We start from the raw sequence: 26,194 nt of genomic DNA, 5'->3' as shown, positions 1-26,194 counted from the left end.
TCATATATCATTTTTGTTCATTTTATTTTTTTGTCCATCATTTCTTAAACATCTTGAAATAACTGATACTAATTAATAATAAACCTTTGGCTGGCAAAAAAAATCAAATTTGTCTAATTATCGCTTAATTTGTCTAACTGATATATATGTATTTCTCAATTCTAAAAAAATAATGTATAATATTGTATTACATTATTTAAAGAATATAAAATAAGACTGCCTAATATAAATATATTTTTAGAATTTTCTTTATGGAAATCATTGTGTTGTTTGATTGTTGTACTTGATTCACATATTTGCATAGATATTTGTGATAGATGAATAACTATATTTTTATTATCAGTAAATAATATATATTTATTATATAATATAAGAAAAGTGAAATTATTTACTTTTTAAACAAAGTTGTATCATGTTGGGGATTTGGTTATAGACATATAATATTTGAAGGAGACATTTTTACAGTTATCAATCTTCTTAACAGTCAAAAAACAAATCTGAATATGAAAACTGAATCAAAAAGGACTGGAAATGATGTGCAAATGTGTTATCTAAGTCAGCTTTACAAAGTACTACTATTCATAGTTCATATATCATTTAAGTCCATCATTTCTTAAATATCTTGAAATAATTGATGCTAATTAATAATAAACTTTTGGCTGGCAAAAAAAATCAAATTTGTGTAATTAACGTTTAAATAGTTTATTAATATTGTCTAAGAAGCTTTCAATTGATATCATAGTTTAATTTTTATTAGTTTTTTTTGTTAATTTTAGAGTTTTTTGTATTTAAGATTTTTTTCCATATTAAGCTTATATTTCTTTCACATAATATATATATGTTATAAAAATTACCATCAAATCAGTTTTACTTATTTATTATTATTTTTTTAATGAAAATACATTTTTTAAATAATTTAATTTAAAATAAAATTATATATTAATTTGTTTTATTCTAACAATTTGATTGATTTAATTAATTTGCTTTGGTGCATAACTTAAAAAGTTTCATATGAATCGGAGAAAGCAAGCTTATGTTGTTATATAATATTTATTTGTGTATATGGAATCTATATATAATGCTAATGTATAAAGAAAGAACATTATTTTTTTGTAACTTCAAAAAGATACATTATTACAATTTAAAATTAATTAAAATGGAATAAAATGGTAATTAAATAAATCTAATTGTTTTCTTATCTTGTTTAGTTGGATTCTCATGAAAAGAAATCGATAGGTTAAACAAATGTTTCAAAATTTGTTGTGTTATTGTTTTGTCTATAAATTACAAAATTTATTGAATTGATATATTTAATTATTGCACCCTTAAATAATATTTTATTAAGACATTAGAGAACTATGTTTTGAGTTGTTTTGTCAAAATTGTACAAAAATCTATGCTTTTTCATATTTGTCACGAAAATTTATATGTTAAACTTACTTTTACAAAATTCTTAACTTTGTCACGAAAACAAAAATCTATGCTTTTTCATATTTGTCAATGTTCACACACTTTCAAAGAATATATTAGCTTAGTCACTTACTAAGTATCGGAGTCTTGAAAGTTGAATCCATATTATTGTAAATGTATATAAGAGTTTGTGATTACATATTTAGTGATTCTTGTATATGTGTCCAAGGAAGTTTCAATGGCTTAGTGGTATATGTCATATATTTATGTCATACTAACCCGGGTTCGATCATTTCCTTTGCATTGTTTTTTTCATTTTTTACGAAAAAATAAATGAGATGACGTGACAACTTCGGACTCTCTGATTGGACGATTTTTTGTGCCTACGTGGACACTCTAGGAGGAGCTTATATCCCCTTTTAGTATAGTATAGATATTCTGTTGACAAATTAAAATATTATAGTTGTTGGCAAAATAAATAAAATTAGAATATTTTTATGGTTTCTAATGAAAGATTAAGGAGATCATGTCGAGGGAGTGGGTTGAGTTGTATTGGGTAAACGCATCCTCTAATATTTAATTACGTTGTTTAGTTTAATGCTATGCTTTAAGTCGTTCCTCAAAATGACCATAACTTCTACAAGTAAAGCAGGGCGTTACCTAAACTTCAAATTATAATTTTATAATGTGTTTATGGGGTTTTAATTTTTTACTATAACGTAATTCAACTGAGAAACCGTAAATTTGTATAAAAGATCAAAACCCAAAAACTTGGATGCATATGATATTCAATAAGCAAACTACTAAACCTACAAGTTTTCGTATTTAAATACCAACCATAATTTTAATCCCTTATATATTAAAGGAAAAATATTGCAATTTTTTTATCTATGACACGTGTCATCATTAAAATGATTTTTGAATCACTAGAAAATTAAGCTGGTCCGTCTAAACATATACTATATTTTTTATAAAACTAATCATAAATTAATTATTGATGTAAAAAGGATTTTCATTATTTCCTTAAATAAAAATTACAAAATTATCTAATATAATCAAAATATATATTGCAATTAATGATATTGAATAATAAAGATTTTTTAAAAACTTTTATCATTATTTTTAAAACTTATATTTTCGTATATGTTATATTTTGAATTTTTAAAAAAGATTTTAAATTACTAAAATTGATTTTAAATTACTAAAATTGATAAACGTCTTACATTAAAAAATTGTGATCAATGGTTTAATTTTTTGATGTAACAAGATACAAATGATCATAAATTATATGAATAGAAATTCTCTTTTATTAGATATTCATATTAAAAGTATATAAATTTTAATACTATTTAAATCAAATTATATGCCATAAAAAATAGATATTTTAGTTCTTAAATTTGCATTGAACAGAACTTGATATTTTAATATTACAATATGCACTGTATTTTTAAATATGATTATAAATATTACTAAAATTATTAAAAGCTCACATTGAAATTTTTGTTTTCAGCAGTTTAATTTTTTTTGTTATAAAAATAAAAATGATCATAAAATCATATGAGTATGATATTTTATTTAAAAGAAAACCATATTAAAAAGTATACTATATGTGTATGTTAATTTCATTTAAATTTAACTATATAGCATAGTAAATAGGTAAATATAGTTGTTAAATAGAAATAGTATTTATTTTGATTTATGTATTCGTGTCAATTTAATTATATTTGTAATTGTTACTTACCTCTCAATTATTCAATATATATTTATTATTTATTTATTTTATAATTCATAAAAATGCAAAATAAATAATAGTATATTTGAAAAATTGTATACTAGATATTCATTCCGCGCAAGAGTGCGGATCTTAATCTAGTTTAACTTATATTTCCACAAATTCTTAAGCCTGCCAATTATAGTTTTACAATTACAACCAACCATGTAATTCAAATTTAAAATAAAATAAAGAATAAGATTCGAACAATTAACCAAATGTAGTTTGCCAACCAGCATAAAAAGCTATAATTTTCTATTAACACTTTTGATGAAAATTTAGACACCTACTTGCTTAATCGATATACCAAAATATATTGGTTAATGGTTAAACTTTAAAATAGTAGACTAAGCGAACAAATCCACTCTGGACACAAGTCTTTGAAGCTTACACAAAGTCATAACCACCCAACAAGAAGAGTCGAAGTAGGTTTTTTTCAGTTAGTCAACCTCTCAAAGATCATTTGACATCATCACCCTATAGAGAACTAACTATAGAGAAAAGAAACCAACAAATAAAAATTGGCACCAAACAAAAAGTTCTAGCAATATAAAATTTTTGACAAAAAAAGAGCAATCCTTTGCAGCCTTGGACACATCACTCTCCATCAGCTCTAACTGTCCGAGCAAATTACTGATTCATCATATCTCCTCTCTAAATATAGCAAAAAGCTTCCAGGATTCACTCCAAAACGAGTTCAGTTTTCCAACCGATACTGACTCTGCACTCCAAAACGAGTTAAGTTTTCCAACCGATACTAACTCTGCAGCTTTGAGGCTCAAGAAATGGTGGTCGAGAATTCAGTCACACGCATTAGACTAGTTAGTCTTATAAGCTCCTTAGTCTCTTCATCCATCTCTACGTTGTCCTTTGCCATCCTCTCTTCAACTATGAGTGCCATTTCACCGGCTTTCGCGTAGGTACGCAACAAAGAATTGTAGAGCTGAGTGTTCACATGACCAACCTTTTGGAGAATAGCCATAAGCTTCTCTGCTCCTTTAACATGTCCTTGTTCCTCGAGTTCCTTGCACACCGCTTTAAGCAACCTTACATTCACAGTCCATTTCTTCACAGCATCAATGGCTTTCCCGAAACAATCCAACACTTTGTCCATGTCTTTACGCTTGAGATACCCCCATGTGAGAATCTCGAATGTAGAATAGCTAGGGTTTATCCCTTTCTCCACCATTCGTTCGTAAAACTTGTCTCCCAGGTGAGTCTCCTCCGCTCTGTTCATGTACTCCGCAAGGATTAGATTGGGGATTCTAGCATCTCTTGTCCCAGAAACAGACTCCCACTCATCGTACAAACCTTTGGCTTGCTCGAAGTCTCCAAGCTTGAGCAGTGAAGATATCATGCTGAGATACTCTGCATCATTCATCTTGTTGAAAGATGACTTAATCATCTTCCAGGTAGAGTCAACTCCATCTTTGTCCCCCAAGTTCCCGTGCAGACTAATGAGAGATGCATAAGCAACCCTGTGTCTCTTAGAGACTAACTTCTCCATCTCCTTCAAAGCAAGTTTAGCCTTATCGAGATTACCCGTCTTAGCATAGAGATTGGTGAGGACGCTGTAAGTCACCCAGTCAGGACTCAAGTTTGCTTCCTTCTTTACCTTAAGATAAACTTTCTCGGCGGCTTCCACATCATTCCGGGAGGCAAAAGCAGTCATCCAGAGATTATAGGTAACAATGTCAGGCGAAGTCTTGCTCTTGAGCTCCTTAATAATCTCGGGGACTTTCTCAAACTGCCCATTGGAGATGTACATGGACAACATGTGATTGTAAGGCAGACAAGAAGACTTCAAGAAACCACATTCGGCCATCCTCTCAAACAAGGCTTCGGCTTTATCAGAGAGCTTGTTCTTGACATAGGTATGGAGAAGAGATGTGCAAGCAGCATGGTCTCGCATTTGATCTGGCATGTCTTGGAAGAACTTCTCAGCGCTGTTCAAGCCACGGATCTTAGAAATCAAATCCAAATGTACAGCATAATCACCAGGTTGCAGCTTTATATCTTCCTGCACAACCATCCACTCACATATCTACACAAGAAGAAGAAGAACACTTTTATCATCAATCCACTTAGTAATCGGAGTAAACGAAACTCAACCTCAAGAGCGTGTTTGTATCGCTTAATCTTACGAAGCTCCCTAACGATCCGATTAAGCTCGTACTTGCCAACCGTATGCCCTTCTTCTTTCCATTTCCGTATACTAACCACCGCGCTGCGTTTGGTATACGTAAGCCTTAATAGCCTCCCTCCTAGAGTGTCTCTCCCTCCTCCTACCAGAGCTCCACTCTCCGTCGTCTCCGCCGTTGCGGCCGAGAAAACGCGGCAAAGGGACGCTACGGTTGCCCGGGTACGGCGGAGAAATATGCTTAGATTCATGTTTTCAGTCCAAGTTTTTTTATTAGGTTAATGTGTATGTAAATACCAATTATTATCGGGCCTATAATATAATGTTTTGTTTTTTATTAGCCCAATGTTAAGCACCCCCACCCTATTTTTTTGAGAAAAAGACTAAGATAGCACCAAACCAAGTTTTTGTTCCCAAAGTAGCACTTAAGGCTCAAAGTCACAAAAATAGGTTTCATTAAAGAGGTAAATATACACTTATACCTCTTGGGTTAATTAATCCAAACCTTAGGGTTTAGAGTTAAGAGGGTGAGGTTTTGGAATTAGGGTTTAAAATTTTTTAAAAAATAAATACTAAAATAAAAAATAAAAATTTATAAAATTGTTTCAAAAATTATTTTTAAACTATAAAAAGAAAATTTGAAAAAAAAATAAAAAAAATTCAAATTTTTTTTTTAAATTATAAAAATTTCGAATCTGAAAACATATAATCTGAAACTATAAAAAAATTTTATTTTTTTTATTTATTTATTTTTTATTTATTTTTTTTTGTTTATTTAATTTAAATCAAGGATATTAGGGACATTTTACCCTTTAATGAATGTCATTTTTGTGACTTTCTCCTTCTAGTGCTCTTTTTGAGACATAAACTTCAAAAGGTGCTATTATTGACAATTGCCCTATTTTTTTCTCTGATTAAAAGTAAATATGAAACAACCCAACTTCATATTTTATTCTATAATGAAATTCACTCCATGGAATAATCTATTTTTTTTTTGTTCACCACTCTATTATGGAGCAGAAAATAGAGTAAGGTTAGAACAATTTTACTTTATTTTCACTTTTACTCAATTCCAGAGCAAAAAATAGGATTTTACGTTGGAGATGCTCTAAGCTCAATTACATTTTAAATAATATTAATTTGACATCAGCCCAAAAAGGTTGGAAAATTGTCATAAATGCCACATTCATAGTACCACTTTCATATTTTTTTAGATGAAATGTTAAATTTACTAGGGGCATTGCCTCCGCGCAAACGCGAAGTTATGAAGAGAGTTTTTGTTTTATCTCAATATTTGCTAGGGTTATTGTAGTTGTGAATTTTGCGTTTTGGGTTGATCATCGTTTTTCAAGTTTTTTTTATTGTTATAGGGTTAGAGTTGTGATGATGAACTGTGTAGGTATTGTTCTCCAGTTATGAATGACTAAACTGGGTTAGTAATGTGATTGATATAGTTCGTGGTGTTGTTTGATGTGTTACTGAAACTTATTGTTTGTTTGTCTTTTTAATTTGTTTCTTATACTATTGAGAGTACATAAATTATATTAAGGTTGTTGATAGTACTTTTTGTTTCTGGATATTTTTTTTCTACTTTAGTTGTGTAAGTTGTGTGTATTAAGTAAGAATTTTTATTATCCTTTTTATGTTTGTTATATGTTTTGTTTTTAAATTGTTGCTTTTACCGGACATTTAAAATGAAGAATTGTAGAAATAACTATAAAATGAGTGACAGTTCTGAGTATTTGTGCCTTAATGGGTTTTAAATAAATTTATGTATTTCTCATAAGAAGACTATAGCATTGGCATGTTAACATTGGGCATGTAAGCTATTTTCATAAGACAAGGGGAGTGATCAGGTGGAGATGTTCTTACCGCCTTTGTGTCTGTCAGGATTGTCTCTTATATCTCTTGGTGTGCATGTGTTTGTTTCTCTTTTATTTGATGGGTAATATGTAAACAAAAATCGTTGTTAGTTGTATTTATCAGAGTTCGTAACTGATTCTGCTATTTTGTTTAGATGATTTCAGTGATCTTGGTTGTCGTCTTCGTCTTCTTCGTAAGCATTTGCGAAAGTAAGTTTGTAAATTGTTAAATAGCTAGCCGTGTAGTTTGTATTTGTTTAGCTGATTCGATGTATGTGTCGCTGAGTTTTAATTGAGGTGATTGGTTTGATATATTTGTTTTGAAGTTTATTTGTAAGATTAGACACAAAAAAATGTGATCATTAATGATTCGTCTTTTTTGGAGATTCTAGTTTTTGGTGTTTTGATTGTTTGGTTGTTGTGGTTTCTTTTAAGCTGTAGAATAAATGTTTGTGTGAAATTAATTTGATAAGTAAGAGAGATAAATAGACGACCACATATCATGGGTAGGAAATATTTTTGATCATTGATGTTAGCACAATATAGACGGTAATATGAAGGAAATTGTGTGTTGGTGTTTCTTACGGGTCATTGAGGAGACGGATAACGACTCGAGTTGTGTCTTTGGTGAGGTCAGAGCCCTGGACATAACAGATTTTCCAACCACATTTGCGAGTTTAAATATCAGTTATGATATCGAAACATAATATAAACCCAACTGCAATATGATAATATACTTGGGAATTCTAGGTTTGTGTTTGCAATCACTTGAAAGTTGTCGAACAGTCTAATCATGACTGTAGATTGATCTCAGGAGCACCCGTGATGATTTCATCAAAAATGGTTGGTGGGATGAAACGAATGAGGAATGGATGATCAGTTATCTTGTACATGCTTGAGCGCATAACAACCTCAAAATGATAGACTTTCACAATGGAACCGGCTTTTAAAGATGGCATGTAATGATTAGCACATCCGGCGGGAATGATCCCACAAATCACAAAATTTGCAAATAATATTATTCAGCAAATAATAGTTTAGTAATTTTTAAATTTAAAAAAAAATAAGTTGTCAATATTTGTTCAAAAAAGTTGTTGAAAGTAAATTTGAAAATTGAAATATTTATGTTTTTTTATATGGTATCTATTTAAATTTAAAATGATATATATATATATATATATATCTTAATCTTAATACTTATTAAATGAGACTTTCTGCTTATATGATTTTGTAATCATTTGTATCTTTTTATTATAAAAAAATTAAATCATGGATCACAAAATTTGAATGTGATACTTTTAACAGTTTTAATAATTTATAGTCGTTTTAAAAAAATCAAAATATAACATATACAGAAAAATTGAAATTTTTATTATATGGCTAATGTGGTTGTTTAATTTATTTTAATAATTTTAAATTAGACAAATATGATAGAAGATACACTAATTTTTATCGGATCTTTACCATTCAAAATAATTAATTGATATATATATATATACTTTAGTTACATTAGGAAATTCCGTAAATTTTTATTTAAGGAAATAATGAAAAAAATAATAATAAATTTATAGTTAGTTTAATAAAAACTTTATTATATATTTAAATAGACCAGCATATTTCTCTAAAGATTTTTAGAATCATTTTAGTGATGACACATGGATACAAAAAAAAATGTTGTAACACTTCTCAATTAATATACAAGGGACTCTGCCATCAAAGCCTTTGTGACCAACTGTCCCAACCCAACTTAACTTGTCTAAGGTTAAAAGTTAAAACTTTAAACCTAGATGATGCAATGGCCCAATTTATTGTTAGGGTATGGCTCCATAAGTTTTATTGTCATATATCTTTATGTCTTCATTTGGTAGTGCATGTGCTTGACAAAACCAAAAATAATAATATTGGAAATGTTTTACAAGGCTTTCGTAAACTTATACGGAACTGTCTAGCACATCCAGAATCTATGGAAGTTTTTTTTGTGGTTAGTTTTTGGTTTGGTCTAATAGTAGAAATGAAATTATATGTCACATTGGTCTCTATTAGCAAAAGTTTCTCATGAAGGAAACTTGTGATGGGGCATACTTGCAAAGACAGTCAGCTGGAGACTGCTCTGTAGAGAAGGTAAAGGATTGAGCGTAACAAGTTGTACAACTCATTCTTGGTGCTGCCTTCCTTACTGTTGAATGTTGAATCCGAGAGAGAAATTATAGAGTTTATGAATTCACTAATCGCAGGGGACTTGATATTGATTCAGTACATTGTAAGTTTGATAAATAAGATAGAAAGTGTGGATATTAATAACATGTGATAGTATGGTTTCATGACCACCATGCAGCAGATTTTACATTGCAATCACTCACACCTGAAGGTGTATAATCAAATCTGACAAGGCAAATTACATTGTTGGTATGTTGTTCTAAGCATCCTCCTGTTTCCAAATCCTGATGGTTCTATCTAAATGATTAGCGGAAGAAGCAATCTGGTTGTGAAGAGGATGGCAAGTGACAGAGATGACAGCGTCAGTGTGGCCTTGTAGTCTCTGCAGTATAGTTTTATGCTGAAGATCCCAGAGATAGACACAGTTGTCTTCAGATCCGCTGACAATGTACTTGCCGTTGGTCACAGAAAAGGCGGATGTGATGCAGAACACTTTGTTGGTATGTCCTGTGTATACCTTTATAAACTTGCCAGAAGCATAGTTAGAGAGCTTCTGTGGTCCAGGAAAAGAGAGAGAGAGTAATAATTAATGAAAGAAGATTAGTAAAGTTTGAATGGAAGGAGGAGGGAGGGAGGGAGAGTTACGAGAGTACTATCAAGAGTGGCAACGAGGATGAACTTGCCATTAGGGGAGAACTTGGCGAAAGAAACAGCAGGAGACTTGTCATCAATCAAAGTCTTCAAGCAAGTCCCTTCCTTGGCATCCCATATCTTACAGGACCCATCGTGACTCCCCGACACAATCAAGGACCCGTCGCGATTGAAATGCACGCTCGTAATAGGCATCGAGTGAGCCTCCTTAATGACGCGCACGCACCTGCCCGTCTTCACCTCCCAGATCCGAATCGTCTCATCGAACGAACCGGACACGATCAGATTCGAGGGAGGGTTGAAGTTAACGCAGAAGACGAAGTTGGTGTGGCCTCTCAGCACCTTGAGACACTCGTAGGGAGCCCGTGCGTCCCAGATCCGAAGCGTGCAGTCGTCCGAGGCCGAGCACGTGTAGTGCGAATCGGAGGACCATGCTAGATCCGAGACACCACTCGAGTGTCCTTCGTATCGATGGATCAGGGAGTAGTTCGTTGCCGACCATAGGATCATGCTCTTGTCCAGGGAGGCGGAGGCCAGAAGGTTTCCGTCGTTGGAGTATTTCACGCACGAGATCGCCGCCGTGTGCCCTTCTAGGGTTTTCAGGTGACGGTAAGGCTTGAACGTCTGACTACCTCCGCTTGTGCCTGCGCCGTTACCGACTCCGTTTCCACCGCTTGGCATCGCCCTCGATCGATCTATCTTTTTTTGTGGACAAAATTCATTAACCAAATTCTCCGTCTATACATATTCTCTTTCTTCAATTACATTTTTACCCTCTTCTTCCCTCTTGGTTAGGTGGTAAGGATGGGCGTTCGGGGTATCGGATATTTCGGATTTTCGGATATTTCGGTATAGAGGTGTAGAATCTGTTCGGGTATTTCTGTACTTCGGGTCGGATTCGATTATTTTTAGTTCGGATTCGGTTATTTCGGATCGGGTTCGGATATTTAGATTTTGAAAAAAAAAACTAAGTAGGGATTATTGGTTGTTGTATTTTTATAGATTTGAAAATCCGAACTAAATCTAGTGTTATTGGTTCTATGATTTTCAAATATGTATTAAAATCATGTGTTAATGGTTTAATGATTCATAAATTCTATATAAAATCAAGTGTTATTCAATCGCACGGATTTACTAATATATTTGATTTTATAATGGATTTGAATGAATTTGCTTGGATTTTTCTGTTAAAAATACAAAGACTCAAATCCGAGGGAAAACCTCTGGATTTGTATATTTTACTTGGATTTATAAATACTATATGAATTTCTAAATCAATCAAAATATATAAACCAATAACACCTCCTAAAATTTTCATTTTTCAAGTTTCTTGTATTTAAAAATATAACTTTCAGTTAACTATTTTTTTTTAATAGATTTAATGGTTAATAGATTTGGACATAACATTTTAAAACTAAAAATACATTAATTTAATTATTTTTTTTAAATTTTGGATGTAACTTTTTGTTAATTTTTTAAATAAAAAACTTGACATGCATTTTAAGTGAGTAGCAAATCATTTTTTCCGTAATTGTATGTATATCATATGAACTTAAAGTATGTGTAGTATCAATATAAATATTTTATATAAAATGAGAGATGTAAACTAGAAATATAAGGTTAATCATACATATGTTCGGTTATCTTCGGATATCCATTCGGGTTCGGATATTATCCGTTCGGGGTTCGGGTATCCAATCTCTCCTTATTCAATACTCGTTCGGGTATTTTGCTACTTCGGTTCGGATTTCGGTTCGGATTTTTCGGATAGGGTTCGGGTGCCGCTTCGGATATCGGGTAAAATATCCACCCCTATTCAGTGGTATCGATTATTATTATATTGCTTCCGGGTTTACCGAATTAAAACCGACCAAAATTTGGCTTTTATAAATGGGCAATTGTCTTTTGAGTTTTTGTCTCAAAAATGGCACTAGAAGAAGAAAGTCACAAAAATGATATTCATTACAGCGTAAAATATCCTTAATACCATTGGTTTAAAATTAAATAAACAAACAAAAATAAATAAAAACAAATAAAATAAAATAAAATAAAAAATGAAAAAAAAATTTATAGTTTCAGATTATATGTTTTCAGATTCAAAATCTTTTCTAATTTTTTTTGAAACTTTTTTTTCGAAATTGTTTTTTATTTTTTTTCAAATTTTCTTTTTATAATTCAAAAATACGTTTTGAAACTGTTTTTTTTTAATTTTTATTTTTAATTTTTTAGTATTTATTTTTTATTTTATAAAATTTTAAACCTTAATTCTAAAACCCCACCCCTTAACTCTAAACTCTAAGATTTGAATTAATTAACTCAAGGGGTATAAGTGTATATTTACCTCTTTAATAAAACTTATTTTTGTGACTTTGAACATTGAGTGCTAGTTTGAGAACAAAAACTTGGTTTTGTGTTATCCTAGTCTTTTTCTTTTTATAAATTTCCCTTTTGCAACTTTTATCTATCTTTTTTTGTCAACCTTGTTCATTAATCTAATTATTAGTTGTATTCTTAAGACAATTCTTTCAGATAGTCATTTTTATGTTTTTGTCATAAAAATAATTTTAAAAAATAACTAAAATAGTTTTTTTTTCTTTTTTTTTAAAAAAATTTGAAACCCTATCTCTAAAATCAATCCCATAACTCTAAATCATAAGTCTAGATTAGTTAACCCTAAAGTAAAATTTTTTAGTAAAACTTATTTTGATCATTGATGACTATTTTTGTGACAAAAACTGTTATCACATGGAATTTCTCTATTTTAAATTATGAATTCAGATTAATGTCAAATTTCTCTATTTTAGTTTCATATTCGTCAATGTTCACTTTTCTTTTTTGAAATTGACGGTTTGGGTTTGGTTAAAGATATAGAAACCCAATTGTTCTTATTTCTGCATTATTGTTGAATTACTTTTCTTATCCTCTTCTTTCCTCTCGTTAATTTCGGTTAACTAAAGTAAAGGAGGGTCCCTTAACATATTTAATCAGTTGTAAATTTTGGGTTCTCCGGTTTTGGAGACTATTTATTTATGTTCAGAAATCTAATTAAATGTTCTTTTTTCTTTATATATAAATAAATTCAGATTAATGTCAATTTTAATAGAGTTCGGTTTAGTTTAAATTTAAATAGGATAACTTTTTTTTTTTTTGAAATTGACAGTTCGGTTAGGTATAAGATCTTGAGTGAGACCGGATGGTGGTGAAACCGAATTGTTCTTGCTTTTGCATCCTACTAATTTACTAAACCGGGTTGGCTGATGTTTACGTTACACAAAATGAGACGAGACTTTCACCGGTTTTAGAGCCAAATCTGTGTGACACTGTCCTTTCTTTGAGTACTCTTAAGTCAAGAGTCAAACACAAGGCTGAACAGTCCTTTCATCGGGTCGCAGAGGTTGATGTACGTTTCAGTTATAACAACGAATCAATGACGAGAAGAGATAGAAAGAAGTACTTTTCTTTTGACCCAAAGAAAGAGTTCCGTTCCTTTTGAAATTTGTCTCTTCTCTTCTCATTCTCTCTCTGTCCCCTATCTATTTTACCCTCAAGAAATCCTGTCTTCTCCTTGTCACTCTCTGTCTCTCATTCCCTCAGACAGAGTTCCTCTTGCAATGGCTTCCACTGATAGTCTTCCTCGTTTCTTCAAAGTTTTCATCTCCCATTTTAGCTCAGACTCTATGGTAACTAACATACTTTCTAGCTAATTGCGAAAGCCTCTTGCTCTTCTGTTTCACCTCTCTTTGATAGGATAGAATAGTTTGTGTTGTAGAAAGTTGTTTTTTTTTTTCCTTGAGATTGAATGTGGAGTCTCTACCTTTACACGAAAAATCAGTTTGAATATAGTTGTTTTACACAAGAATATGTTGATAACTCGAATTTGTGGTTTTTTTGTCTCACGAGTCTTGGCCTTCAAGTTAACATACATTTTTATTGTTGGCTGCAGCTTATCCCCATCTCCTACTACGATGAACTTCCACGACATCTGCCCAAGACGGTGATTCTCCAGGGCACTGGTGGATGCCTTTGGAAGGTAGCCATGAGGCTGAAGCAAGAGGAAGAGGAAGTGTACTTGGAACAAGGGTGGCCCAAATTCGTTAAGGATAATGCTCTCGTCGATGGAGACTTTATGACCTTTGTCTATAACGGAGACAACATCTTCGAGGTCAGCATCTATGGCCTTGATGGATGTAAACAGGCTAGAGCAATGGCTGAAGAAGAAGAAGGAGAAGACAGTATCTGTGCTCTAAGCAGCGATGACACAGAAGATACTAATGCTGAGTCTGAGAGCGCCAATACAGTTCAGAGAAGCAATGACAAAGGTTACCTCCTTCTTCAGACGTCTTTTTATGTGGTTTTGCTTATATAGACTTGTTGTTTTTTTTCTTCCAGGAAAGGCAAAAGTGGAAGCTGATGATGAAGAAGAAGAAGAAGAAGAAGACAGTGTTTACTCTCTCAGCAACAGCAAAGACACAGACACAGGCACTTCTTCTGAATTCGAAATGGCCAATACAATCTTGAGAAGCAAGACCAAAGGTTTAGCTTTTTTCTTCATTCACTAGTTCGTTAGATGTGATATAAGACTAACAAAATGTTCTCTTGAACAGGGAAGTCGAAAGAGGAAGTGATTAAGGAGGAATCTGATGGCAAAGAGGACAGTGATCATTCTCTAAACAGTGAAGTCAAAGAGACAGACACTGGTTCTGAATCCAAGATACCCAAGAACAAAGGTTTAGCTCATCTTCTTTTTTTTTCTTTTTTGTACATGGCTTGAGTTGTTGTGTTTATTATGTATAGACATTGAGAATCTATCTTCCAGGAAAGAAGAAAAAGGAAGTTGTGGAGAGTTCTGACAGTGATTATGCTGAAGAGTTTGGTCGCTTGGATTTGGATTTGGAAGAGGACTCCACCAGCAGTGACAGTTCTTATGCTCCAGATAGTGATGAAGACACAGCCACTCATGTCAAACGAAAAGTAGTGACGAAAGGTACAAAAATATATACATACATTCACCCACCACTTTGATAATTTTGTGTAACGCTTGTTTATTTTTATTTTTATTTTTATTTCGTCTTATTGAGGTTCTCAAGGAAAGTCCAAAGTGATAAAAGATGTGTCTGAAGTTGGGGATACTTCTTGTGCTGTGGAACGAGTCCCAAAGACAAGGGAGAAAGGTAAATTAGCTTACTAATCTGTGTGATGGATGCTTATAATAAACCCTAATAATACTGAGACATGTTTTCTCCTTTACAGTAAAGGCCATAATCGAAAACCCGGAGGTGTATCTGGATGATCCAACGAATATACATTTTGAGACAGGCGTGAAGAACAGGAAATACGAGCTGGTAAAGACCTATAGATTCTCTCTCTTTCAATGCTATTATTATTGTTATATAATAACAACAACTTGACGTTTGTTTTGTTTTGCTTTCTCAACACCAAAGTTGGTTCATGCACAGCTGGTGAAAGACTACTGCCTAAGGTTTAAAGACTACATTTACTACTTGGACCCAAAGGGGAAACTAGAGGCCAAAACAGCCAAGTGGAAGGACCAACGTGTGTGCATCAAAAAATGGGTAAAGATCTGCGATAGGAACAAACTGAAGAAACAAGACCGCGTCGTGTGCGAGCTCTTGCGTAACAAAGATTTGGTTTACGCAGTTAAGATCCACATCATCCGTGGGAAACATTTGGTGTCAGTTTGAGAAGAAAGGTTACTTATACTACTCATCTTTTATGGTTTCTAGTAAATCAAATTAGACTCTCAGCTTATGTAATGAGTTGAGTTGAGTTTCGTTTCCATCATCTACAAGACCTCGGAATCAACTTTCACTCGCTTCTCTGTTTAGTTTTCACTTCAGTATTATAAACTTATGCTGTTTGGTTTGATAAGATCTTCAAAATTCAAGAGCTTTGTTATCCAAACATATATGTGAATTGAAACTAAGATGAACCGATAGATACATGGTTTAAGCGACAAGCAAACGAATGTGGTAATTCAAACATAAGGAGAGGGGATTTGTCTACAGAGTCTTCTTGTTTTTGCCGTAAATGTCTTCAAAGCCATCAGCTACTCTTGCCCTTCTTTCAGCAATCATTTCTGAGTAAGACTGAAATACCCAAATTCAACAACCAGACAGAACATAAACCCCTCAGACGCAAGTCCAAAGATTTGTTCAAAAGAACCGAACCAGCATTGTCCAAAGATGTTATAACAAGTAGTAGTAGTAGTAGTGTAACTCGGATTCATTGCCCTGTGATGAATAAGAAAAAGCATACCTTTGGGTAGCTGTAAAGGAAAATGTACCACCAAGCGGCAATTAAAGCAACGGCAAGCGATGAAACTAAAACCGAATGTAAAATCACCCAGCTACATGCCACTATTGATAAACCCGTCACCACTATCGTCCATGGCTGACACCTGAAAAAAACATATAGTAACATCTGTCTGATCATCTACTAGAGAGCGAAAGAACCAAACATACACATATTAGTAAACTCATAACTGACTTATTCAGACCAATATTTGTTCGACGAGAAGAAACCAGCTTTGTTGTCTGAATATGTTAGGATTTGTAATTGAGTTCAGACCAATATTTGTCCGAAAGTCAACGACTTTGAAACCAGCTTTGTCTGAAGATGCTAGAACCCCGTAATTTGAGTTCAGACCAGTAATTATTTCGATGACAAGAAACTAAGCTTTGTTGTCTGAAGATGAGAGAACTGTAACTGAGACATACCAGGATGGCTTTGTGTCCCATACGGAGTCGTATTCAAGTGAGAGATGATCCAAGTAACCTTCCATGTCCTCAACTCCGCCATTTTCATCAACGAACCTCGAATCATTCTGCCCTCTTCCATTTCCTCCCAAACCTCTAACTTTCGTGCAAATCCTTGTCGGCTTGTGATTGAATGATCGGGTATTCGCTCGCGTACTGATTACAGCAAGTCGGGTCTGCGTCTGAATCCGGAACGGCAACAGAGGCACGGTGGAGATGAAGAGACTCCCCATTTGAAGAAGATAAAAGGATCAGAGGACTCAATTGGCTCTATTCAAAACATTTGGGGCTGTTTTGTAATGAGTATCGAAACAACGTTCGATAATTTAATTTGGGCTTTTTATGGGCTTTATTTTTTATTATGACCCAAATAATAAAAGCCCTGCTGCTAGTCAAGGTCGAAGACATTGCTGGCGGCTAAGGACGCGGATGGTTATGTAAATAAATTGAAATCGAGGGGGTCTTCGATCTCGAACTAGATAAAGGTAAGGGTCCTATCGTAAATAAAATGGAAGCGAGAGATGCGGCACGTGAGATGATGGATTTCTGACCCTCCGATCTAAATATCTGGATCTTATCGATTATGGTCCTACTTCAATCGCCCTTATCCACCTTACGTGAGCTAGGATCCGAGCGACACGTAAAACTAAGATCAACGGTTTAGATCTCCCCGATCGTCTTTAAAATCATCAACACCTTCGTCAATAATATCGATCACTCTCTACAACATTTGTGGAATAATTAACTATTTAACTTTACGATCTTGAAACTATTAGAGTTGATGCCATGGGCTTACTAGATCATCTTTGGGATGATACCGTCGCTGGTCCTCTGCCAGAGAACGGCCTTGGCAAGCTTCAGAAACACCATACTTTCAGTTTCCGGCCAAGCTCCGCCAATGGTACGCCATCGCTGATCAAACAGAAACTAAAATTAGATCATTAAAATGATAAAAGAAAAGTAACATCAAAACCGATAATATTGCACGGCATGATCGTCCATCTCATGTTTGTTTGTTTTTTTCCTTGTTCGGATTATTTGGCCGTGATTTAGATCAATCGGACGTGAGGTCGTACGGCGGAGATTCACCGGAAGAGGCAGTGAAAGTAACACGAAGCATCATGATAATAAAACCACCAGGTTACCAAAGCGGTTCCGCTCCGGTGTCGCCGGCCGGTTCAACTACACCGGTATCCCCCAGTCCTTTCTCTGGTGAGTTCTTAACTTTTACCCCGCTTTGCTTCCATTTTGGTAGGGATGACAAAAAAAAAGTCAGTTGGTAGGTGATACAGTTACTAGTACAGTACCCTAACTTAATTTGTTTAGGGGTAGTTTCGTCAATTTGTTATTAAACATTGATAGGATGACATGTAAGTGTTGTCTGCATAGTGGTCTCTTTGTTTGGCTATCTTTGATATTATTGTCGTTTGATTTGCATAATAATGGTTGAATTAGGTACGCCGTTTTGTCACATACCTAACGTATTGTTTTATGGCTGTTCATATATCCCCTTAAAGTCTTTATGATGTATAGTTTTAAAAGATATATATGTATGGTTTTGAGTGATGTATGAGAAGTTACTAACGAAAAGTGAATCCTTTGGGATGTTAACGGAGCAAACGCAGGAGGAAAGGAACCCTTTCGGTTTAGGAGAAGGTCGGCATCGGACGCGTTCGATAAGGCAGCAGGATCAGAGAATGGACCAAGGAAATCTCCTCCTACTTACGGCGTGTGATCTCTAATCTCCTAACCCCAAATCTCTAAAGAGAGAGAGAGAGAAGAAGAAAGAACAGAGTAGCCCCCGAGACGCTTTCGTTTTGACACATCAAGTGGTCCTTCCATGCAGAGTTCGTGTTTCTTCCTTTGGTAGGACATAGAGGTTCTCTTTTGTTTATGTGTGTATCAATCAGTGTATTGAGTTTGTTTGCGTGTATGTGATTACGTGTATCTTCTCTTTTTGTATTTATATGTCATCTCGTTTTCGTAATGCTTCTACGCGTCTGTACAGTTTTGCTGCAATGATAATGAAGTTATGTAGAGAGATTCTTATAACATTCGTTCTTTTTTTTTATCTAGTGATCCATCCACTACATCCTTCGCTCTGCTTTCTGCTTTTTGGACATCACATGGGCCATTTTCATTTTGTAAACATAGTGAAGTATATATTAGAAACTAAATTGATTTGACAATGACTACAAAAGCGTTTCTAAACTTATCCTGAATTAATAAATGACCTCTTATCTAAAAGTTAAAAAGAAAAAGATGGATAAATGGGTTTAGTTAGGAAGCTTGCAAGGCCTCATATATGATGCATATAGTGTTCAATAAGGTTAGAGAGAGGGTTGCAAAGATGCGATATATGATGCACATAGTGTTTCAGTAGTTCTAGAGGGAGGTTATAGAGAAGTGACCGCAGTTCAGTACGACCATCTGAGTCCCTTCCTCTACAATGAGTTCTAATAAACTAATAGGTCGACATGTTGTGGCCCAACATGTGATTTAAAGAAATAGGGTTTACATATACTCATATGAGATTAGGGGGGAGGGGATGTATTCAATCTAAAATTGATGTGATTTGATTTTTGAAAAAATTACATTGTAACATACTTTTCACTTCTCTTTTAACACTCTAACATACTTTATGATGATAGCCTTTTCTTCTGTAACATACACGCTAGCCCCTCGGTATCTCACCTTTTCTTTGCTGATGATAGTCTTTTCTTTTGTAAGGTGGAGCCCCGTGAATGTGAAGAAGTTATGAAAGTAGTCAGGACATACGGGAAAGCATCAGGTCAATGCATCAATTTCGATAAATCCTCTTTACTCTTTGGTAAAAGGATTCCAGCGAACGATCGACAGCAGATCAAAGATACACTTGATATTCAGAATGAAGGAGGAATGGATTCCTACTTAGGAATCCCAGAGGATATTAGTGGATCGAAGTGTAAGCTATTTGCTTTCTTAAAAGAAAAGTTACTACACAGAGTGAATGGTTGGACTGGTAGATGGCTGTCAAAAGGAGGAAAAGAAGTCCTCATCAAATCTATATTGCTAGCTCTTCCGACTTATGTCATGTCCAGTTTCCTACTTCCCTTGGAAATATGTGAAAACCTAGCAAGTGCCATTGCACAGTTCTGATGGAGTTCGAATCCGCCAAAGAGAGGAATTCACTGGGCAAAATGGGAGAAAATGTGTGCGCCTAGAGAGGAGGGAGGAATTGGTTTTCGTTTGATCCATGAATTCAATCTAGCTCTTCTGGCTAAACAGCTCTGGCGGCTTGTTCAATTTCCAGATTCATTAGTGGCGAAAGTTCTTCGGTGGAAGTATTACCGTCTAAGTTCGCCTTTGCGAACTGGCGCTGTGGATACACCATCGTATATTTGGACGAGTATTATAGCGGCGATGAAGCTACTACTTTTGGGTATTAGGAGCAAGGTGCATTCAGGATATGAAATTAATGTGTGGGAGGAACCTTGGATTCCTTCAATGCCAGCAAGGCCAGCTCGAGCAAGAGTCCCAGTTGTAAACCCCAAAATGACTGTCAGTAGTCTTATTGATTTTGAGTCAAAGAATTGGGATGTAGGTTTGCTGGAACAATATGTGGATCAAGAAGACATTCCAATGATTCGAAGCATGGCCATAAGTCATACTCACCGACGGGATACTTTTTGTTGGAGCTATACCAAAAATGGTCAGTATACGGTTAAGTCTGGATATTGGGTTGCTACAAATGTGATGAGAACGGAGGAGGCTTTAGAATTTATACATCCCAGTATAACTAAACTCCAAGCCTTTGCTTGGACAGTGAATGCGCCACAAAAAATTTGCCACCTTATATGGCAATTAATCTCTGGACAAGTAGCGGTAACAAGGAATCTGATACGTCGTAACATGCGATGTGATAACTACTGCCCGAGATGTGGAGAGCCAGAGGAAACTGTTACTCATGCGATCTTTGAATGCCCACCAGCCTTACAAGCATGGACATTATCATCTACACCATCGAGCTCTCAAATCTTTCATGTATCAAGTGTTTACGCTAACATGGATTATCTGTTCTGAAGGAAGAATAACATAATGAAGCCGGAAGATGATAGGGATCCTTATCCTTGGATAATTTGGTACATCTGGAAAGCCAGGAATGATAAGTTTTCAGAGGCATAGATAGAGACCCATTGGAATTAGTAAGGTATGCAGAGAGTGAGTGCCAAGCTTGACACAATGCGAAGGAAATTATATCTGCTCCTCTACAGGGACAACCTGAAGAAGAAACACAGGCCTTAAGCTTGGGTGATATCTGTATGGTGGATGGTTCGTGGACCTCCACAGCTCAGTTTAGTGGAATGGGATGGGTCAGGAAGGATAGCACCAGAAAAATTCAACTTATGGGATCCAGGAACTTAACACGGCGCGAAACACCTTTACACTCAGAGCTAGAAGCGCTAAGATGGGCAATGGAGAGCATAATACAACATTCGACCTGTCAGAGATTTGGGACGGACTGCAAATACCTGATTGCAATGATACAAAAACCACAACTGTGGCCCAACTTCTCAACTGAGCTGGAAATCATTCAAACCATCCGTTTATGTTTTTCGGACTTCAAGATCATCTATCTACCAAGGACGCAAAATGAGACTGCAGATTCGTTAGCTAGGAATGCACGTTCTTTTCATAGATCTATATGTTTTATTGGTTGTTCTATTCCAGTCTGGTTACCCAGACCACCTCAAGTTTGAGTAATAGAATAGCCGTTTGCTGCAAAAAAAAAAAAAAAAAAAAAATAACATACTTTATGGTTGTGGTGTCTTTTCAGGTTACAAAATTCCTAAATTACCCTAACCAGAATGAGTAGGTTCCATTTGTTAAATCACTTTGAGACTCCGTTTCCTTTTTGCTTTCTCTTCTCCTCTCTCATCTTTTTTTTTTCTATTCATCTTCTTCTCATCTTCATCACTGAAAAAAACAAAGACATAGTAAGTATCAACCCCATAATTGCTATGTACACATGTAATCCACATGCACATCTTCGAAATTCTATCCACATGTACACAAGATCACACTACGTGTACACCATGTAAACCTTGAAATCTAGAACATGAAACATGAGTTATGTTTTAAATATGTAATCATGTATCGTATTGAATCAAATTTTGATATCATTCTTCCAATCTAGAGCAGTAAATAAGACGTACAATAAAACATATGTTCATTCTCTATTTTCTTTTTTATTTTAGTTACAACTCCTGACTAAAATCACAAACCAATGGGTCAAAAAACAAAAATTACCAGATCTAAATCCACTGAAATTACAGAAATTTTGGGATCAACATTCAAAATGACAAAAAGTTCACCTATTTCTTCATATCACTTTTCCTCTTAGATACGATGGAAGAGAGAAGCCTCGATCTAGTACTCCGTATTCCGGCTGAGTGGTGATTTACGGTGAGGTTATGGTATCTCCGACAAGCACTAGTCAATCTTCACCACCGAAAATGATTTCTCCCAATTTTTAGGAGATTAGGGTTTCATCTGAATTCATGGGATTCATTATCAAATCGAAGCTAACCACTTGAGATTGTGGTAAATATGAGGCTGAGAATTCTTAATTTCCAGACAATGGAAGTAGACTAGGCAGAAGTTCCTCTGATTTAAGTGATTTTAATGAGTAAAGAGTTAATTTTTTCTTCGTTGGGAGAAAGAATAGAGAATTGAAATTGTAACAAAAAAGAAAGAAAAAAAGATTGGTGTCCAGGACAGAATGATCATTCCACACTGAAAAACTACCCTAGTAGCTGAAACGGTCTTCAAATGTAATATAAACTCATAAAGTGATCCTAGATGAAAATAACTCACGAAAACATAAACTGATCTTTGGTTAACTATGGACGAGAAAGCGATGTTAGCGGGTTCAAATTAATATGAAAGCATTATTGTTGTCTTATTAAACTAAGAAACTTATTCACCTGCAGAACTAACATAAAATTAATACTGCAATTGTGAAAATGGACTAAAGTGGCTTTCAAGTTTCAAGGATATGTGTTTGTAAATAAGTAAGGCAGAGAGATTAGTGTAAATGGAAGGGTATTAATGTAATATAACATGAGCGGAATGACTGTGCCACTTAAAAAGGAAGTGCTCTGTTCCTCTGCTCTCTCTCTCTCTAACCTCATTTCTCTGATCCGTAGGCTCTTCGTATCCATGAAGGCTGCTTAAAAACCCTAACAGATTTTCTTCCAAACGGAGATCATTGATCCACTAGTAAAGAAGCAATCATCTCTGTATCTTCTTCTAACGAGAAGAAATCGATCAATAGCCTTTTCTTACTCCAGGTGAATTTCTCTAATAGAATCTGTTACCTTTTTAGGATGTGATGATGACGAGCTTACTTTGTATAAACTGTTTGCTTTCAGCTTTAGAGACGAGCTGATCCTGTGATTGAAAATGGAAACGCTAATCTTAGCTGCAGAACATGGGAAGAAAACTGTTGGACGACATAGTGATGGTTTTAGATCGAAAACTTTCAGGCAAATCAATTGCAGAACATTCCATTATGGATATGGAGTGGGTTTGCTTCCAAGGCCAAAGAGAACCTCTTTAACCAAAGGACCTCTTCCTCAGGCTCCTTGCGGTAGAGGCTCTCAGATCCGTTGTGAGTTTGTTGAGAAAAGGAGAAGCCTTTCTTACTCTGAGCTTTGGGCAGGTCCTACTTACTCCAACTCTCCTCCACCTACTTCTCTCCCCATTCCTAAGTTCTCTCTCAGGCAAAAGAGTACCGTTTCTTTGAGCTTCCCACCTCCCCAAGCTGCCAAGTCTGCGCCTGTTTCTCCAACCTCATCTGCTGATAACCCTTTTCACACTACTGTCTCTGCCACTGTGACACTGCGTCGCATGCTCAACCTTGACCATGAATGAGAATATCACGAGTCTTTAGGTGGGGCAACAGGGGTTAGTTTTAGTTTTCTGCAATACATAAATAAGTAGCTGGTTTGATTTTGTGTACTAGCGTCTGATGGTGGTGGTAAAGGAACAACGTGGAAGCAGTCAAGTCTTCACAGCAGAGTTGGTCAGTTGTTACTGGATCTCCTATCCTATCCTATCCTTGGTGGAGCAGATTGCTATAGTGAGTAGAAACACTCAGGAAGCGGATTCTTGGTTTAGCATTTAGGATGGCTAGCTAGAAATTCACCAGTCTCTATCTAACATATATACCCTGGGTTGGTGAATGCTAAGTTCATGGGGCATTTCCTCTTTTCCCTTTCTATAGGTTTCTCTTTTAGAGTCTTGGCTTCTTTTCTTAAGTGGGTTAGTTAGCAATTAGGTTCCTGTCTCTATTCTTCCAAGTTGCAATGGTCTTAATCTTACCCTTCCTGCTTTGTCTCCCTCCTTGTTCATATCTTTTCTTTTCATCCTTTTGAGTCTTCTTTTCTTTCGTTTATGTCCAGCCTTAAATCCTTGCTACTTGTGTTTAGTGGTCTTCCTCTTCAACCCTTTCCTGATTTTTTTTTGTAAAAGGAAGAAGGGCATGGGAAGCTCTTTCTTGTGACCAACCCTCTTGAACTGTCTCTAGTCTACTGGTAAATATTCATCCAAATGTTTCTGGCGATACTTCTTCTGAAGACAAAAGACATTCCTCAGGTTCTTCTTGATACCGGTCTTACCTAGACTACTTTAAAAGTTTCCTTGGAGTTTCGTGATCCTGCCTAATCTGCTCTCACCAGGTAAATTTTTGCAGCTCTCTTAACTCTCCCATCTCATGAATCTGAATGTGTAGACTTTATACAAGTGTCATGACTTTGTAACAGGGGCTTATAGAAGCTGCTGCTCCGCTCTGCTCTGTTGTTGATGCTTTTGATCATAGTTCCTTTGTCTCTACTATCTTTTGGTTTTCTTGTATTGGTTAGGTGTCTCAGTGTTTGGACCTCTGCTTTCCAAAAACACATATGTTTCTCCTTGTCTTTGTGTAAAGTTTGTGGTAGTGTTGTAGGCATTTTGGTATCTGGTACTGAGTTTTAATGGTGAAGGAGCTGTATCCCTTGTTCCCTATAAGTATTATTATCAAAGATTGTCGATAAACTGGAGATTTTATATGGTTAATGATCTGAACATAGAAGTAAACACGAGAGAAGTTGTAGAAATATTTGGTTCACTCTCAGAGAATCTATTTTCTGTTTTCTGTGTCCTCTCTACAATCACATGAACGTGGGAACAGTAACCAAAATATATTCAAAAATCCACACGTTCCTTATTATTATAACAGTTTCGAGAGATGAAGAACATTTTTAACTAGCTACCACATTCTCACAATCGTCTATCTCTGTAAAGCTCTAAATATAGTAAGAAGAGACAAGAAGAGATTGATGATGTCCAGGTAGAGAGAAACCGCTGCCCAAATATACTCATCATATGTGTAACGTTTGATCAGATTGTCTGTATCATAGACTATGTACCCGCAGAATATTACCGATGCCAAGAAACCATAAATCATCACCGATGTCCTCCCTAACGGGAAAAAAACCTGCACGACATTAATCAAAAACACAGTTAGGCTACCACATTTCATAGGTTAAAACTTCCATTCTCTCAAGTTTCTAACTTGTTAGCCTAAAAAGAATGGTACGACATTCAATAGGCTAATGCGTGAGGTGCAAGTTTCTTACTTGTAGCTGAAAACGCTACTACATTTCACTAGCTAAGCCTAAAACTCTAATGCGAGTTTGGAACAAGTGGCGTTACTTGTATCATGGCAAAGACAACGAGCACGATGAGAGCACCAAACAAGAATGGTCCAAGGAAGTTGAAGTCATATCCTCTCTTAGCAGCCCAGAAGGTGTAGACGGTGAGGGAAAGCACCACAACTGTCGTCAGGATTGCTGACTCAAGAATCACTTTCCCTGTTCCAACACACAGAACAAGACTTCAAACATACACAATAGAAACAGAATCAAAGCCATCTTACCATTGGTGAAGGCACATGTCAGTCCAACGACAAAAGCCAGAGCCAAAGTGAACACCCCCAAGAGTAAGTAGTTCACAGGATGTTTCTGGTGGTAATAGTACAACGGGCACAACACTAAACCGACAAAACAATTAATACACAGAAGCGTGTAAATGAATCCAAACTTTTTTGATGTCTTATTAATGTAATATTTGTTTACCTATGAAGGGGGTGATGATGATGACTATGTAGAGACCTAGTCCTGCGCCTGTGGTGGCGAAAAACAGAGCGATTGGACGGACGGTGACGACGGTGGCGGAGACGGCGATGGTGGCTAGAAGCTGAAAGGCGATTATAGAGTAAACCTTGCGTATGAATCCCCACCGGAGCTCCGGAGTTTCATGCATGGTTGGGTATAAAGGTCTCGACCTTGAGCCACCGCCAGCTTCCAAGTCATCTTTCCGGTACGGTAAGTTCCACTGATACATT

The 26,194-nt window shown here is 35.2% G+C and overlaps 7 protein-coding genes across 11 annotated transcripts; 3 read left to right on the top strand and 4 right to left on the bottom strand.

Annotated features, from left to right (window-relative positions):
- Nucleotides 1-3,508: 3,508 nt before the first annotated feature.
- LOC103868190 (pentatricopeptide repeat-containing protein At4g02820, mitochondrial) lies at nucleotides 3,509-5,622 on the bottom strand. Of its 2 annotated transcripts, none has more exons than XM_009146292.3 (2): nucleotides 5,294-5,622; nucleotides 3,509-5,225 (listed from the first exon to the last, which is right to left on the bottom strand). In XM_009146292.3, exons 1-2 carry the CDS (start codon nucleotides 5,570-5,572, stop codon nucleotides 3,960-3,962), a joined length of 1,545 nt encoding a protein of 514 aa, XP_009144540.1. In that variant the 5' UTR covers nucleotides 5,573-5,622; the 3' UTR covers nucleotides 3,509-3,959. The 2 variants fall into 2 exon arrangements, with proteins under 2 accessions (XP_009144540.1, XP_033141461.1); XM_033285570.1 differs by having other exon boundaries at nucleotides 5,326-5,561.
- Nucleotides 5,623-9,403: 3,781 nt separating this feature from the next.
- Nucleotides 9,404-10,732, bottom strand: LOC103868191 (COMPASS-like H3K4 histone methylase component WDR5B). Its single transcript, XM_009146294.3, has 2 exons — nucleotides 9,986-10,732; nucleotides 9,404-9,893 (listed from the first exon to the last, which is right to left on the bottom strand). Exons 1-2 carry the CDS (start codon nucleotides 10,670-10,672, stop codon nucleotides 9,600-9,602), a joined length of 981 nt encoding a protein of 326 aa, XP_009144542.1. The 5' UTR covers nucleotides 10,673-10,732; the 3' UTR covers nucleotides 9,404-9,599.
- A 1,587-nt stretch (nucleotides 10,733-12,319) lies between these two features.
- Nucleotides 12,320-15,877, top strand: LOC103868193 (B3 domain-containing protein At4g34400). Of its 3 annotated transcripts, XM_009146297.3 has the most exons (8): nucleotides 12,320-13,671; nucleotides 13,935-14,310; nucleotides 14,381-14,524; nucleotides 14,596-14,718; nucleotides 14,808-14,975; nucleotides 15,070-15,162; nucleotides 15,242-15,333; nucleotides 15,433-15,877. In XM_009146297.3, exons 1-8 carry the CDS (start codon nucleotides 13,603-13,605, stop codon nucleotides 15,691-15,693), a joined length of 1,326 nt encoding a protein of 441 aa, XP_009144545.1. In that variant the 5' UTR covers nucleotides 12,320-13,602; the 3' UTR covers nucleotides 15,694-15,877. The 3 variants fall into 3 exon arrangements, with proteins under 3 accessions (XP_009144545.1, XP_033139726.1, XP_033139725.1); XM_033283835.1 differs by having other exon boundaries at nucleotides 12,320-14,310; nucleotides 15,079-15,162; XM_033283834.1 differs by having other exon boundaries at nucleotides 12,322-14,310.
- On the bottom strand, nucleotides 15,868-17,244 carry LOC103868192. Its single transcript, XM_009146296.3, has 3 exons — nucleotides 16,729-17,244; nucleotides 16,268-16,409; nucleotides 15,868-16,098 (listed from the first exon to the last, which is right to left on the bottom strand). Exons 1-3 carry the CDS (start codon nucleotides 16,998-17,000, stop codon nucleotides 16,012-16,014), a joined length of 501 nt encoding a protein of 166 aa, XP_009144544.1. The 5' UTR covers nucleotides 17,001-17,244; the 3' UTR covers nucleotides 15,868-16,011.
- A 190-nt stretch (nucleotides 17,245-17,434) lies between these two features.
- On the top strand, nucleotides 17,435-18,838 carry LOC103868194 (dormancy-associated protein homolog 3). 2 transcript variants are annotated; one of them, XM_009146299.3, is made up of 3 exons: nucleotides 17,435-17,668; nucleotides 17,821-17,979; nucleotides 18,393-18,838. In XM_009146299.3, exons 1-3 carry the CDS (start codon nucleotides 17,554-17,556, stop codon nucleotides 18,500-18,502), a joined length of 384 nt encoding a protein of 127 aa, XP_009144547.1. In that variant the 5' UTR covers nucleotides 17,435-17,553; the 3' UTR covers nucleotides 18,503-18,838. The 2 variants fall into 2 exon arrangements, with proteins under 2 accessions (XP_009144547.1, XP_033139731.1); XM_033283840.1 differs by having other exon boundaries at nucleotides 18,382-18,838.
- A 596-nt stretch (nucleotides 18,839-19,434) lies between these two features.
- LOC108872053 lies at nucleotides 19,435-24,843 on the top strand. The gene is made up of 3 exons (XM_033283839.1): nucleotides 19,435-23,099; nucleotides 23,181-24,488; nucleotides 24,573-24,843. Exon 2 carries the CDS (start codon nucleotides 23,212-23,214, stop codon nucleotides 23,680-23,682), a length of 471 nt encoding a protein of 156 aa, XP_033139730.1. The 5' UTR covers nucleotides 19,435-23,099; nucleotides 23,181-23,211; the 3' UTR covers nucleotides 23,683-24,488; nucleotides 24,573-24,843.
- Nucleotides 24,625-26,193, bottom strand: LOC103868195 (protein LIFEGUARD 3). The gene is made up of 4 exons (XM_033283838.1): nucleotides 25,926-26,193; nucleotides 25,727-25,840; nucleotides 25,504-25,661; nucleotides 24,625-25,285 (listed from the first exon to the last, which is right to left on the bottom strand). Exons 1-4 carry the CDS (start codon nucleotides 26,191-26,193, stop codon nucleotides 25,079-25,081), a joined length of 747 nt encoding a protein of 248 aa, XP_033139729.1. The 3' UTR covers nucleotides 24,625-25,078.
- Between the last annotated feature and the right edge of the window lies 1 nt (nucleotide 26,194).

The sequence above is a fragment of the Brassica rapa genome, chromosome A02 (genome assembly GCF_000309985.2).
Source record: "Brassica rapa cultivar Chiifu-401-42 chromosome A02, CAAS_Brap_v3.01, whole genome shotgun sequence".
Lineage (NCBI taxonomy): Eukaryota > Viridiplantae > Streptophyta > Magnoliopsida > Brassicales > Brassicaceae > Brassica > Brassica rapa.
This window is presented reverse-complemented; position numbering and strand designations above follow the sequence as displayed.